Source organism: Oryx dammah, unplaced genomic scaffold (assembly GCF_014754425.2).
Source record: "Oryx dammah isolate SB20612 unplaced genomic scaffold, SCBI_Odam_1.1 HiC_scaffold_23, whole genome shotgun sequence".
Lineage (NCBI taxonomy): Eukaryota > Metazoa > Chordata > Mammalia > Artiodactyla > Bovidae > Oryx > Oryx dammah.
The window spans coordinates 87,190,339-87,202,957 of NW_024070207.1; the positions used below are offsets into that span (position 1 = coordinate 87,190,339).

At 36.3% G+C, this 12,619-nt stretch overlaps 1 protein-coding gene across 2 annotated transcripts in view; it reads left to right on the forward strand.

The window, feature by feature from the left end:
- The window catches only part of MTMR8 (myotubularin related protein 8), a 230,332-nt gene that overhangs the window by 82,056 nt on the left and 135,657 nt on the right, over positions 1-12,619 (forward strand). For both annotated transcript variants that reach the window (XM_040266115.1, XM_040266114.1), the window contains exons 11-12: positions 4,531-4,731; positions 7,154-7,282. In XM_040266115.1, coding sequence (XP_040122049.1) covers positions 4,531-4,731; positions 7,154-7,282 — 330 coding nt within the window. The remainder of the gene's footprint in view (positions 1-4,530; positions 4,732-7,153; positions 7,283-12,619) is intronic.

Sequence of the window (12,619 nt, forward strand, 5' to 3'; positions counted from 1 at the left end):
TTTAGTTATGACTCATATAGCCTGTCACACATTATGTAAAAGCCAAAGAAAAAAAAAATGTGACACTGAGTACAAATCCAGAATGATTTCTCCTGAGAGCTTTGAAATTTGAAGATAGCCTTTATAGGCCTTTAAAAGAAATCCAAATTACTTATTTATCATTTGGGAAATTAACTTTATGATCATTCAACACAAATTTGTACAAAGTCCACTTCAGCAAGGTGTTTTGTAGGTAGGAAATTTTTTAAGAGGGTTATGAAATTATATGAAATCATGTGTCTGAAACTTGTGAAAATTATAAAGCACTATAGATTTAAAGAATCTTTCATGCAAAAAAAGTTTTAAAAAAGAAGATTGTATAAATCAAAATTATAATAAGATATCACCTCACACTGGTCAGATGGCCATCATCAAAAAAATCTACAAACAATAAATGCTGGAGAGGATATGGAGAAAAGGGAACCCTCTTGCAAAGTTGGTAGGAAAGTAATTTGATACAATCACTATAGAAGACAATATGGAGATTCCTTAAAAAACTAGGCATAAAACTACCATATGACCCAGCAATCTCACTGCTAAGCATATACCCTGAGGAAACCAAAATTGAAAAAGTCATATGTACCCCAATATTCATTGCAGCACCATTTACAATAGGTAGGATATAGAGCAACCTAGATGTCCATTGACAGATGAATGGATAAGGAAGCTGTGGTGTGTATATACAATGGAATATTACTCAGCCATTAAAAAAACACATTTGAGTCAGTTCTAATGAGGTGGATGAACCTAGAGCCTATTATACAGAGTTCAGTAAGTCAGAAAGAGAAAAACGAATGTCATATATTATCACATATATATGGAATCTAGAAAGATGGTACTGATGAACCTATTTGCAGGGAAGGAAAAGAAATGCAGATGTAGAGAACAGACTTATGGACATTGAGTGGGGTGGGAAAGGAGAGGGTGGGATGAAAGTAGAGAGTAACATGGAAACATATATACTACCATATGTAAAATAGATCAGTTCAGTTGCTCAGTCATTGCTGATTCTTTGTGACTCCATGGATAGCCAATAGGAATTTAAAATAAATAGCCAATGGGAATTAGCTATATGACTCAGAGAACTCAAATTGGGGCTCTGTAACAACCTAGAGTGGTGGGATGGGTGGGAGATGGGAGGGAGGTTCAAGAAGGAGGGGGCATATGTATACCCATGGCTGATCCATATTGATGTATGGCAGAAGCCCAATACAATACTGTAAAGCAGTTGTTATTCAATTAAAAATAAATAAATTTTAAAGAAGATTAAAGATTTGAAATAAATAGTGGATGTTTTGTAGAATGACTCCTTAGAAGAAAAGAGGGATAAAGACTTCCATCCAAATGAAAACATTTAGCTTGAGGTATAATCAAGAACCACCCTTACAGCCGAAAGCAAAGAGGAACTAAAGAGGCTCTTGATGAAAATGAAACAAGACAGTGAAAAAACTGTCTTATAACTCAACACGTGAAAAACTAAGACCATGGCATCTGGTCCCATCACTTCATGGCATATAGATGGAAAAAGAATGGAAACAGTGGGAGACCTTATTTTCTTGGGCTCCAAAATCACTGCAGATGGTGACTGAAGCCAGGAAGTTAAAAGACACTTGCTCCTTTAAGAAGAAAATTAAATCCTTGCTCCATAGAAGAAAATCTATGACCAACCTAAACAGCATATTAAAAAGCAGAAACATTACTTTGCCAACAAAGTTCCATATATAGTCAAAGCTGTGGTTTTTCCAATAATCATGTATGGATGTGAGAGTTGGACTGTAAAGAAAGTTGAGCGCTGAAGAACTGATGCTTTTGAACTGTGGTGTTGGAGAAGACTCTTGAGAGTCCCTTGGACAGCAAGGAGATCCAACCAGTCCATCCTAAAGGAAATCAGTCCTGAATATTCATTGGAAGGACTGATGCTGAAGCTGAAGCTCCAATACTTTGGCCACCTGATGTGAACTGACTAATTGGAAAAGACCCTGATGCTGGGAAATATTGAAGGCAGGAGGAGAAGGGGACGACAGAGGATGAGATGGTTGGATGGAATCACGCACTCGATGGACATGAGTTTGAGCAAGGTCCAGCAGTTGGTGACGGACAGGGAAGCGTGGCGTGTTGTAGTCCATGGGGACACAAAGAGTTGGACAGGACTGAGCAACTGAACTGAACTGATAACTAAGAACACCTCTTCAGTGGAGACTGCATGGAAGGACAGGTGGGGAAGTAACTAAGTTTGTAAATGTCCAAGGCAAAAGTTAGTTATTTTTACTTGATGGCCTTAATCTTTTTCATTAATACTGTAGACATCAATGTGAAATGTGTCAGGGTTACAGAAGATAGCTTAAAATTTGCAAGGGCTGTAAGGGTTAATGGGAAAACTATGTTAAGGATATACATAAAGGTTGCTGCTGCTGCTGTTTAGTTGCTTCAATCGTGTCCAACTCTGTGTGACCCCAAGAACTGCAGCCCGCCAGGCTCCTCTGTCTATGGGGATTCTCCAGGCAAGAATATTGGAGTGGATTGCCATGTCCTCCTACACGGGATCTTCCCAATCCGGGGCTTGTACCCAGGTCTCCCACATTGCAGGCCAATTCTTTACTGTTTGAGCCACCAGGGAAACCAAAGAATACTGGAGTGGGTAGCCTATCTCTTCTCCAGGGGATCTTCCCGACCCAGGAATTGAACCCGGTCTTCTGCATTGCAGGTGTATTCTTTACCAGCTAAGCTATCAAGGAAACCCATTAATAAAGGTTACTTGGGAACAATTATGTTCCAGCTGAGTATGGAGACTTAAGTTGTCAATTTGCCTGGTTTTAAATTTTTCTCAAGCAGCATTTATCAGTCAGGATGTGGAAGTAGAGAACATAGCTTTGTTTATTCCTCAGTGGTTGGATTTTGAAGGAAAATAATGACAAAAAAAGACCAGAAAGTTGAAGAAAATGGGGAAAGAATAGTTGATGGGGGCAGATCTAGAATATAGAGTAGTAAGGAAGGTAGGAGGAATCTGGCAAGTAGAGAGGTCCAAAGATGAGGGCTGGATGAGGTAAGATGAGCAGCTTTTGGAAGTATAATATGTGGTGATCAGAGCAGGATATTGAGATTAAGGTTTCAAAGTGGAGGAAGCACCTTTAGCTAACATCAAGAAACATGGACGCCATGGATATACAAGCCTGATGTGAAGTAGATAGAGGTAAAGATCGGTGAAGTAGATTAGTTAGTTAAAGAGTCTAAGCCAATGTAGGTCATCTGCATCTACTCCAAAGATAAGTAGTTACAACTGGAGTCAGATTCTTCAGAAAATGTAGAGAAGTAACCCAAATATTGTAGAAGACAACACTGAGGAAAATGAATGGGCATGACCCATATTGGAAGTATTTTTAAGAGAGTAAAAGGAGTAGTTGAATGCAGTGGTAGTGAGGAGAAAATTGATCCCACTTCAGCTTTCTTTTAGGATTATGATATATGAAGAGTGAATGACGAGCCTTCTCCCTTTTATTTGGGGCCCAAGAAGTAGTGTCCTTGGTGAGGTAGATTTCAATCATATCAAAAGGTAGAACATTCAGTGTAGAAGTTAAGGATGCCATGTATGTTTACAGTGGATTAGGGCTTCTAGTGGATGGTAGAGTTGGGAAAGAGCATCATGGGGGAGAAAACATTAAACAGTTCTGGGATGAGATTTTTTCATTCATTTAAGGAATGTATTAAATACTATTTTCACACCAGGCACTGTCCAGTAAACAACATAGATATGACATTTGCTCAGTTCAGTTCAGTTGCTCAGTCATGTCCGACCCTTTGTGACCCCATGAATCGCAGCACGCCAGGCCTCCCTGTCCATCACCAACTCCCAGAGTTCACTCAGACTCACGTCCATCGAGTCAGTGATGCCATCCAGCCATCTCATTTTCTGTCGTCCCCTTCTCCTCCTGCCCCCAATCCCTCCCAACATCAGAGTCTTTTCCAATGAGTCAACTCTTTGCATGAGGTGGCCAAAGTACTGGAGTTTCAGCTTTAGCATCATTCCTTCCAAAGAAATCCCAGGGCTGATCTCCTTCAGAATGGATTGGTTGGATCTCCTTGCTCACATGAAGCTAAATATAGCTGTTAAATTAATTAAAATTAAATATAATTGAAAATTCAGTTCCTTAGTCATACTAGCCACATTTAAAGTGCTTAATAGTGACTGCCATATTGGACAGCACAAATACGGAACATTTCAATCATTGTAGAAAGTTCTATTGTAGAGGATGTAAAAGGAAATAGAATAGATGACCAAAGGGTTTATGATCTGGATAATAGTGAAAGTTGCTGGTGGCTAAAAGATCCACTGGGGTTAATGAACTTTGAGATTCTAAGTGGTATTTTGGCATTAGATATTTCCTTACCAATTCCAACACAGAAACTGAAGGTGACCTTGCTATAGCCTGTTCCAAACAGTGTAATCCCTGATGTTAATCATTGTCTTTCTTTACCTTTACTTGTATTTCCTAGGTGTGGCCACCTGGATGGGGACTCTAAAGAAGTATCCCCTATTTTCACACAGTTCCTAGACTGTATCTGGCAATTAATGGAACAATTTCCATGTGCCTTTGAATTTAATGAAAATTTCCTGCTGGAAATTCATGACCACGTTTTCTCCTGCCAGTTTGGGAACTTCCTTGGAAACTGCCAGAAGGATCGAGATGATCTGAGGTGAATTCAGTTTGTGAGAAAACACTGAACAGGGAGAGGAGATCAGTATAAATTTACCAGTCACCCTGAATTTGGGACAGCAGTTCACAAAAGGGGAGGAGATGACAACTATAAAAATAATTTTGAAGCATAAAACACTTGGAATTTTATGGGTATTCCTCAAAACCTCAGATTCTTTATCTGTGAAATAGGGTTAATAATACATAATTTTCAGATCTATCATGAGGAATCAATAAAGCAATGGATGTGCAAGGGTTTTATAAGGAATGAGTGTATGAGTAGTCATTAGCTACTGTCCTTTATCATTTGTGTCTAAGATCACTAAATAGCAGGTCATAGGCCAAGTCTGGCTTAACAGGTATATTCTGTTTCATCTGTAGAGTATTTTTTTAAACTGTTAATTAGTAGTCAGTATTTAAATATCATGATATTTCACATAAAATCCAGTTGTTTTAGGATTTTTTCCAAAATCAAAAAGCCATTGTGGCAAGATATTCTGCAAAATCAGGAACTCTGGCAGTACTGGACCTGCATTTTCTAATGGCAATAATCAGCTGGAGCTGAATAATAGCCTGCCCCATTTGAATGAAGCAAGCTCATTCTTGTCTGCCACAATTCTCACTACTTTCTGTTGTTTATTCTCAGCTCACTTCGTATGTTACTTCCCCAGCTCCTATAGGCACTTGAATTGGTACTAGACTTAAACTCTAACATCCTCACAATGTATAAAATGTAAATAATTTTTGAAGTTGACAAGACAGTTTCTGGGAATAGCATTCTCCTTGTTTTAGAGTCAGAGAAAAAGAATAGAGAGGGGAAGTGACTATCTTACAATCCACTCTTCTTTCAGAGTTGTTAGCTGAGTAGCAGTTAGCTCAAGTTCTCAGGCCCTGCTATGATATATCCTGGATAAGTCAGATGATATCTCTAATTCTGTTTTCTTGTCAACACTGAGAACAGTGATGAATTTGGCTGCTTCAAAATCTGTAGTTACTTGGTAGCTTCTGTGCACATTTCTATTTCATTTTGCAGCTAGAACTTTCTTACCCTCTTCCCAAATGCTTATAAACACATTTGTTCTGTCTCTGACCTGCTTTTCTAGCACTAAAATCAGAGATCTTTTCTGTATACTTTTTCTCCACCCTCTTAAAATGAGGCTAATATATCCCCAACCCATTCCTCACACAAATCTGAATCTCCATGTAAAAGTATGAAAGTTGAAAATTTTTAACATATGCTTTAATAGTGATTATATAAAACAAGCAGACATATCATTCATCCATGAAAGAAAAGACATGGACTCTAGGATCCAAGAGACCTGGCTTCAGATTTTGGCTCTGTCACCTACTAGCTGTGTGACTTTTGCAAATTATTTTTTGTCTCATTTTCTCATTATTATTTTGGGAATAAAATATCTCACAAGGTTTTATCATGAAATTTAATAGAGTATTTTAAGTAGAGTCTGGGACAGTGTTTGACACATAGTAAATACTCAACAAATACTATTTAAGTTACCTCCGCAAGATTTTTTTTTTCTTTTATCAACCAACAACAAATGAGAAAGATGCATATACAGTTCCTTTGGCCTCATTGAAATGGTCTGAGGATTCTAAAAGTTACAAGACTACAATTTTTACATCATATATCCCATATCACTTCTCTTTGTTGTCCTCCTAGAGCTTTCTTTGACACTGTATGAGCAAATGAACTTCCCATGCATGGATACACAGCAACTTTCATTGGGGACAATGAATTCCATGCTTTTTTGTGTTAACTAAGTCGCTCCCCAGGGACTCAGCTAAGGGATAAGAAGAATCGGTCTTGTAATATAAATATCACAATCAGTGCTGCTCACCTAGGATAACTCACAAATATTTGCTAATATAAATTGCTAAATTGTCTTTCACTGTCTTATACCTTCTGAGTGGAGGAGAAGCTGGCTTGAAATAAAATATAGAAAAGCCAGAAATTCACCTGTCTGTTAATTTACCAGATTTTTAATAGGAATTCTAAATTTTTAAAAAACTGGAAAGGTTATTCATAGAATCCAAGATTTGGAAAAGACCTTAAAGATCACATTATACAAATGAGAAAATAGGCCCAGAAAGGGCTAGGGACATCCCTAAGATTACATCACCAATCTGTGGCAGAGACAGAGTCTCTGCATATATACTTGGCACATGTTGTTCTTCAGTGTGGAACTCTTTCTAATCTCTTTAAAAATGGATAAGTTAAGCCCAGATAATTTGTTACTCATTCTTTATTGCCATTTATTTTTATTTTCCTTGTATCATATCCTAGCCTCCTGTCTTAAGTTAGGTTACTTGTTAATAGAATTTAGATGATTGTCAAGTTCAGCAAATCTGTTGATGTTACCTGCTTGCTGCTTTTAATTTTTTGGCTTGTTTTTCTTTTCTTACAGAATATATGAGAAAACCCATTCAGTGTGGCCTTTCTTGGTTCAGAGGAAACCAGACTTCAGGAACCCTCTCTATAAAGGCTTCACTATGTATGGGGTACTCAATCCTAGTACTGTGCCCTACAACATTCAGTAAGTTCCTAAGCTGTTCATCCTTTCTTACAGCAAGCCCCAAGGCCTCAGCTTCTTTGCCTCTCCTTGTATAACTGACATCATCTCCATAACCCAAGCTATGGAGTAGGACATTCTCTCCCAGATTACCCATTCCTTGCTGCCTCTGAAAGCAAGACCACACTCCCATTGGTTTTCAGGGCTTTGTAGTTACTTGCTTAGGGAAATAAACAAGAAGCAATTGTTTATTTATAGTAGTACAACCAGTCAAGATGTAGGTTGTTTCATTCGTTTTAGTCTTTCCTTATGTATTTCTCTTCTTTCTTATCCTTTTCCCAAACAAAGAGAAGGAAAAACAGAGAAAGAGAATGTGCTGATATAGTTTCTTCTACTTTCCCCACAAAGTGTTGAGTACAGGGTGCCATGCTCACTGACCACAATTCAGTGAGTACAAGACAGAACTGAATGCATTTATTAAGTCTAATGGTTTATTTTGTATATTCTGTAGGATTTTATATGTGTAAGATCATGTCATTTCTGAATAGATATTGTTTTAATTATTCCTTTTCAATTTGGATGCCTTTTATTTTCTTGCCTTATGTAGAACTTCCAGTGCTGAATAGAAGTAGTGAAAGCAAGCATTCTTATACTGTTCCTTATCTTAGGGGGAAATCTTTCAGCCTTTCTCCATTGAGTATGTTATAGTTTTGTTTTATTTTACAAATGACTTTTATCATGTTTAGGACATTCCGTTCTGTTCCTAGTTTGTTGAGTGTTTTTATGATGAAAGTGTTTTAGATTATATCAAATGTTTTTTTTCTGAATCATGTTGAGATGCAGATGATTATATGTTATTTTCTCCTTAATTTTATTTTTTGTTTGTTTTTGTTTGGCCACACTACATGGCTTGAGGGATCTCTGTTCCCTGACCAGGGATTGAACCCAGGCCATAGTAGTGAAAGCTCAGAATCCAGGGCATTAGGCCATCAGAGAACTCCCTCTTGTTAATTTTGTTAATGTGGTGTGTAGCACTGATTGATTTTCAGATTTGGAACCAACCATGTTTCCATAGGGTAAATCCCACTTGGTCATGGTATATAATCCTCTTAATATGCTGCTGCATTTTGTTTCCTAGCATATTGTTGAGGATTTTTGCATCTATATTCATAAAGCATATTAATCTACAATTTTCTTATAATGTCCTGGTCTGGCTTTGGTATCAAGGTTATAGTGACCACATAGAATGAGCTGAGAGTGTTCCATACTCTTCAACATTTGGAATAGTTTTAAAAGAATTCTTGTTAATTATTCAGTGTTTAGTAGAAGTCACCAGTGAAGCCATCTGGTCCTGAATTTTTCTTTATTGGGAATTTTTTGATTACTGAATCAAAAACTGTTATAGGTCTGTTCAAATTTTTTATTTCTTGAGTCATTTTTAGAAGTTTGTATGTTTCTAAAAATTTTTCCATTTCATCTAATTTGTTGGCATGCAATTGTTCATGACTTTCTCTAGTATTTTTCTTTATTTCTAGAAGTTCAATAATAACATCCCTAACTTAATTTATGATTTTAGTAATTTGAGACTTTCCTCTTTTATTTCTTGAGGTCAAAATACCTTCGTTTAATGTCAAAAGCATCTTGTACATAAACTGGATAATACATATTAAATGATGCATTTCTGTTACTTTTAGGGGTTTGAGAGGCATTTTTCCAGTTTTATTGTGATATAATTGACATGTAACATCATGTAAGTTTAAGATATATAGTGTGATGATCTGATACATGTAAATATTGTGAAATGCTCACCACAATAAGATCAGTTAGCACATACTCTACTCATACAGTTACCATTTTGCTGTTTGCTGTTATGGCAAGAACATTAATGCTCTACAAGCATAGCAAAATATGGAATGATTAACAAATTTGCATGTTATTATTTTACACCTGTCATGCTAATCCCTGTATTATTCCAATTGTATTATATATGCTGCCAAAATGAGCACCCTCTCATTGTTTTTAATCAGTTAAACTTAACATTTTATTGAATTTATTAATCTTTTCAACGAACCAACTTTAGTTCTGTTGATATTCATTTATCTCTGTTTTAATCTTTATTATTTCTTCCCTTATGCTAACTTTGGGTTTAAGATGTAAGATTAAGTGGTTCTTTTTAATGAATGTACTTACAGTTATAAATTTCCTTTTTAGCAGTTCTTTCTCTGTATCCCATAAATTTGGTATATTATATTTTTGTTTATATCAATCCCAAAGTGCTTTTTAATTTGAATTTCAGATAGTTCAGTTCAGTTGCTCAGTCATGTCCGACTCTTTGTGACCCCATGGACTGCAGCACACCAGGCCTCTCTGTCCATCACCAACTCCCAGAGTTTACTCAAACTCAGATAAACAAACAATAATTTGCCTAAAAAGCTTAGATCCTTTAATGTACTTAAAGACAGTTCTAAAATGTAAGAAACAATGAATTGGGGCATTCAAGGCACAGCCTTTCTCTCCTCCCTTAGTGTCATCTTCACCCAGGTGAGACTCCCTGAACATCCATTTTCCCATGCAGGTTCCAGGATGCAGTCAGTTAAATCACTTTATTTCATACAAGTATACAGAATAGATTCTAAGGAAGGGGATATGTGAGTTGAAGGGAATGTGTGTATTTAATTTGTTATGGGTAATGCCAGATTGAGCCTGACCCTCTTGTGGGGTAGAAGCACTGCTTCTCCTTTTCTCTCTGCAGGCAGAGCTTGACTTCCCAGCCCTATCCCTCTATCTACTTGCTTCAAGAAACAGCTCTGCCTTTTTCCCTGACCCTTTTCATCAACAATGTAAGGTTCTAACCAGTGCTATGATGAGCTATATTGGAGCCTGTTGCAATGGTCCTATATATGTGCTTACCATCTCCTACTACCCTGTTCTCTGTATCTATGTGTTTATCTTTTTTATTTGTTCTTCTTTTTATTCCACATGTGAGTGAAATCATATTTGTCTTTCTCCATCTGACTTATTTCACTTAATAAATATAAAACCCTTAATATCCATCCATGTTGTCACTAAAGGCAAGATTTTGCCTTTTTATGGTTGAGTAGTATCCTGTTGTATATATATGTATTGTGTGTATATTTGTATATATATATATATTTTTTTTTTCTTTTCTTTATCCATCTATCAATGAGCACTGTGGTTGTTTTATGCCTAGGCTATTGTAAATAAATCTGCAACATACATAGGGGTGGTGTGTATCTTTTCAAACTATTATTTTTGCATTCTTCATATGAATACCCAAAAGTAGAATAGCTGGAAAATACGGTATTTCTTTCTTAACTTTTTGAGGTATCTCCATACTGTTTTCCATAGTGGATGCATCAAATTATATTCCAATCATCAGTGTACAAGTGTTCACTTTTCTCTATATCTTTTCCAACATTTGTTTCCTGCCTTTGATACTAGCCATTTTGATGGGTGTGAGATGATATATTGGGGTTTTGATGTGCACTTCCCTAATAATTAGTGATTTGAACTTCTTTTCATGTGCCTGTTGGCTATCTGTATGTCTTCTTTGGAAAAATGTCTGTTCAGATCCTCTGCCTGTTTTTTAAAAAATCAAGTTGTTTATTTTGTTGTTGCTGAGTTATATGAGTTCTTTATATATTTTACATATTAACCCCATATCATATATTTGCAAATGACTTGTCCCATTTGGTAGGTTGTCCTTTCATTTTGCTGATGGTTTCCTTTACTGTATAGAAGCTTTTTAGTTTGATGTAGTCCCATTTGTTTATTATTTTTTTATTTTACTTTACAATACTGTATTGGTTTTGCTTTTGCTTTCCTTGCCTGAGGAGAAAGATATTGCTAAGACCAACATCAAAGAATACTGCCTATGTTTTCTTCTAGGGGTTTTATAGTTTCAGGTCTTATACTCCAGGATTTGATCCATTTTAAGTTGAATTTTGTGTCTGCTATGGGATAGTGGTCTAGTTTCTTTTCTTTTTTTTTTCCACATGTGGATTGTCCAGTTTTCCTAATGCCATTTATTGAGGAGACTACCTTTCTCCATAGTATGTTTTTTTGCCTTTTTATCATAAATTAATTGTCCATATGTGCATGAGGTTATTTTCGTGCCCTCAATTCTGTTTCATTGTTCTATGTATTTTTTTTTTCTGCCAATGCTGTGATGTTTCTGATACTGTAGCTTTGTGGTATGCTTTGAAATCAGGGAGGGAAATACTTTCACTTTGTTCTTTTTCCTCAGAATTTATTTTGCTATTTAAGTGAAAAGTGAAAGTGTTAGTCACTCATTTATATCTGACTCTTTGTGACCCCATGGGCTGCAGCCAACCGGACTCTTGTCTCCATAGAATTCTCCAGGCAAGAATACTGGTGTGGGTAGCCATAGCCTTCTCTGGGAATCTTCCCAACCCAGGGATTGAGCCTGGGTCTCCTGTATTGTAGGCAGATTCTTTACCATCTGAGCCACCAGAGAAGCCCAGGATGCACATAGATACAGAGAAGCCCAGGATGCACATAGATTTTAGGATGTTTTGTTCTATTTCTGATGAACAAATGTCATCAGGATTTTGATAGGGATTGAATTGAATCAGTAGATTGATTTGGTAATATGAACATTTTAGTAATGTTAATTCTAATCCACAGCCATGGAATGTCTTTCCATTTCTTTGTGTTTTGTTAAGTTTCTTTCAACAGTGTCATAGATTTTAGCAAACTGGTCATTCACTTCCTTAGTTTAATTTATCCTTAGGTATTGTTTCTGTTGTGATTGTAAAGAAGATTATTTTCTTTTTAATTTCTCTTTCTGCTTGTCTGTTCTTAAGGTGTAGAAACTCAAAAGATTTTGCATATGAATTTTGTAGTCTGCAACTTTATTAATTTACTGTTTCTAATAGGTTTTTTTGGTGGAGACATTAGGGTTTTCTGTATATAAAATCATGTCATCCACAAATAGTTACAGTTTTAGTTCATATTTTCCAATTTGGATGCCTTTTATTTCTTTTTCTTTTGTAGTTGTTCTGACTAGGACTTCTCATGTTGAATAAGACTGGCAAGAGTGGGCATCCTTGTCTTGTTCCTAATCTTAGAGGTATAGCTTTCAGTTTTTCTTTGTTGAATATGATAGCTGTGGGCTTGTCATATATGACTTTTATAATGTTGAGGTACATTTACTCTATGCCCATTTTATTGAGAGTTTTTATCATAAATGAGTGTTGAATATTGTAAAATGCCTTTTGTGCACCTATTGAGATGATCATACAATTTTTATTCTTAATTCTGTTGATGTGGTGTATCTCATTGGTTGATTTGTGAATGATGAGCCATCCTTGCATTCCT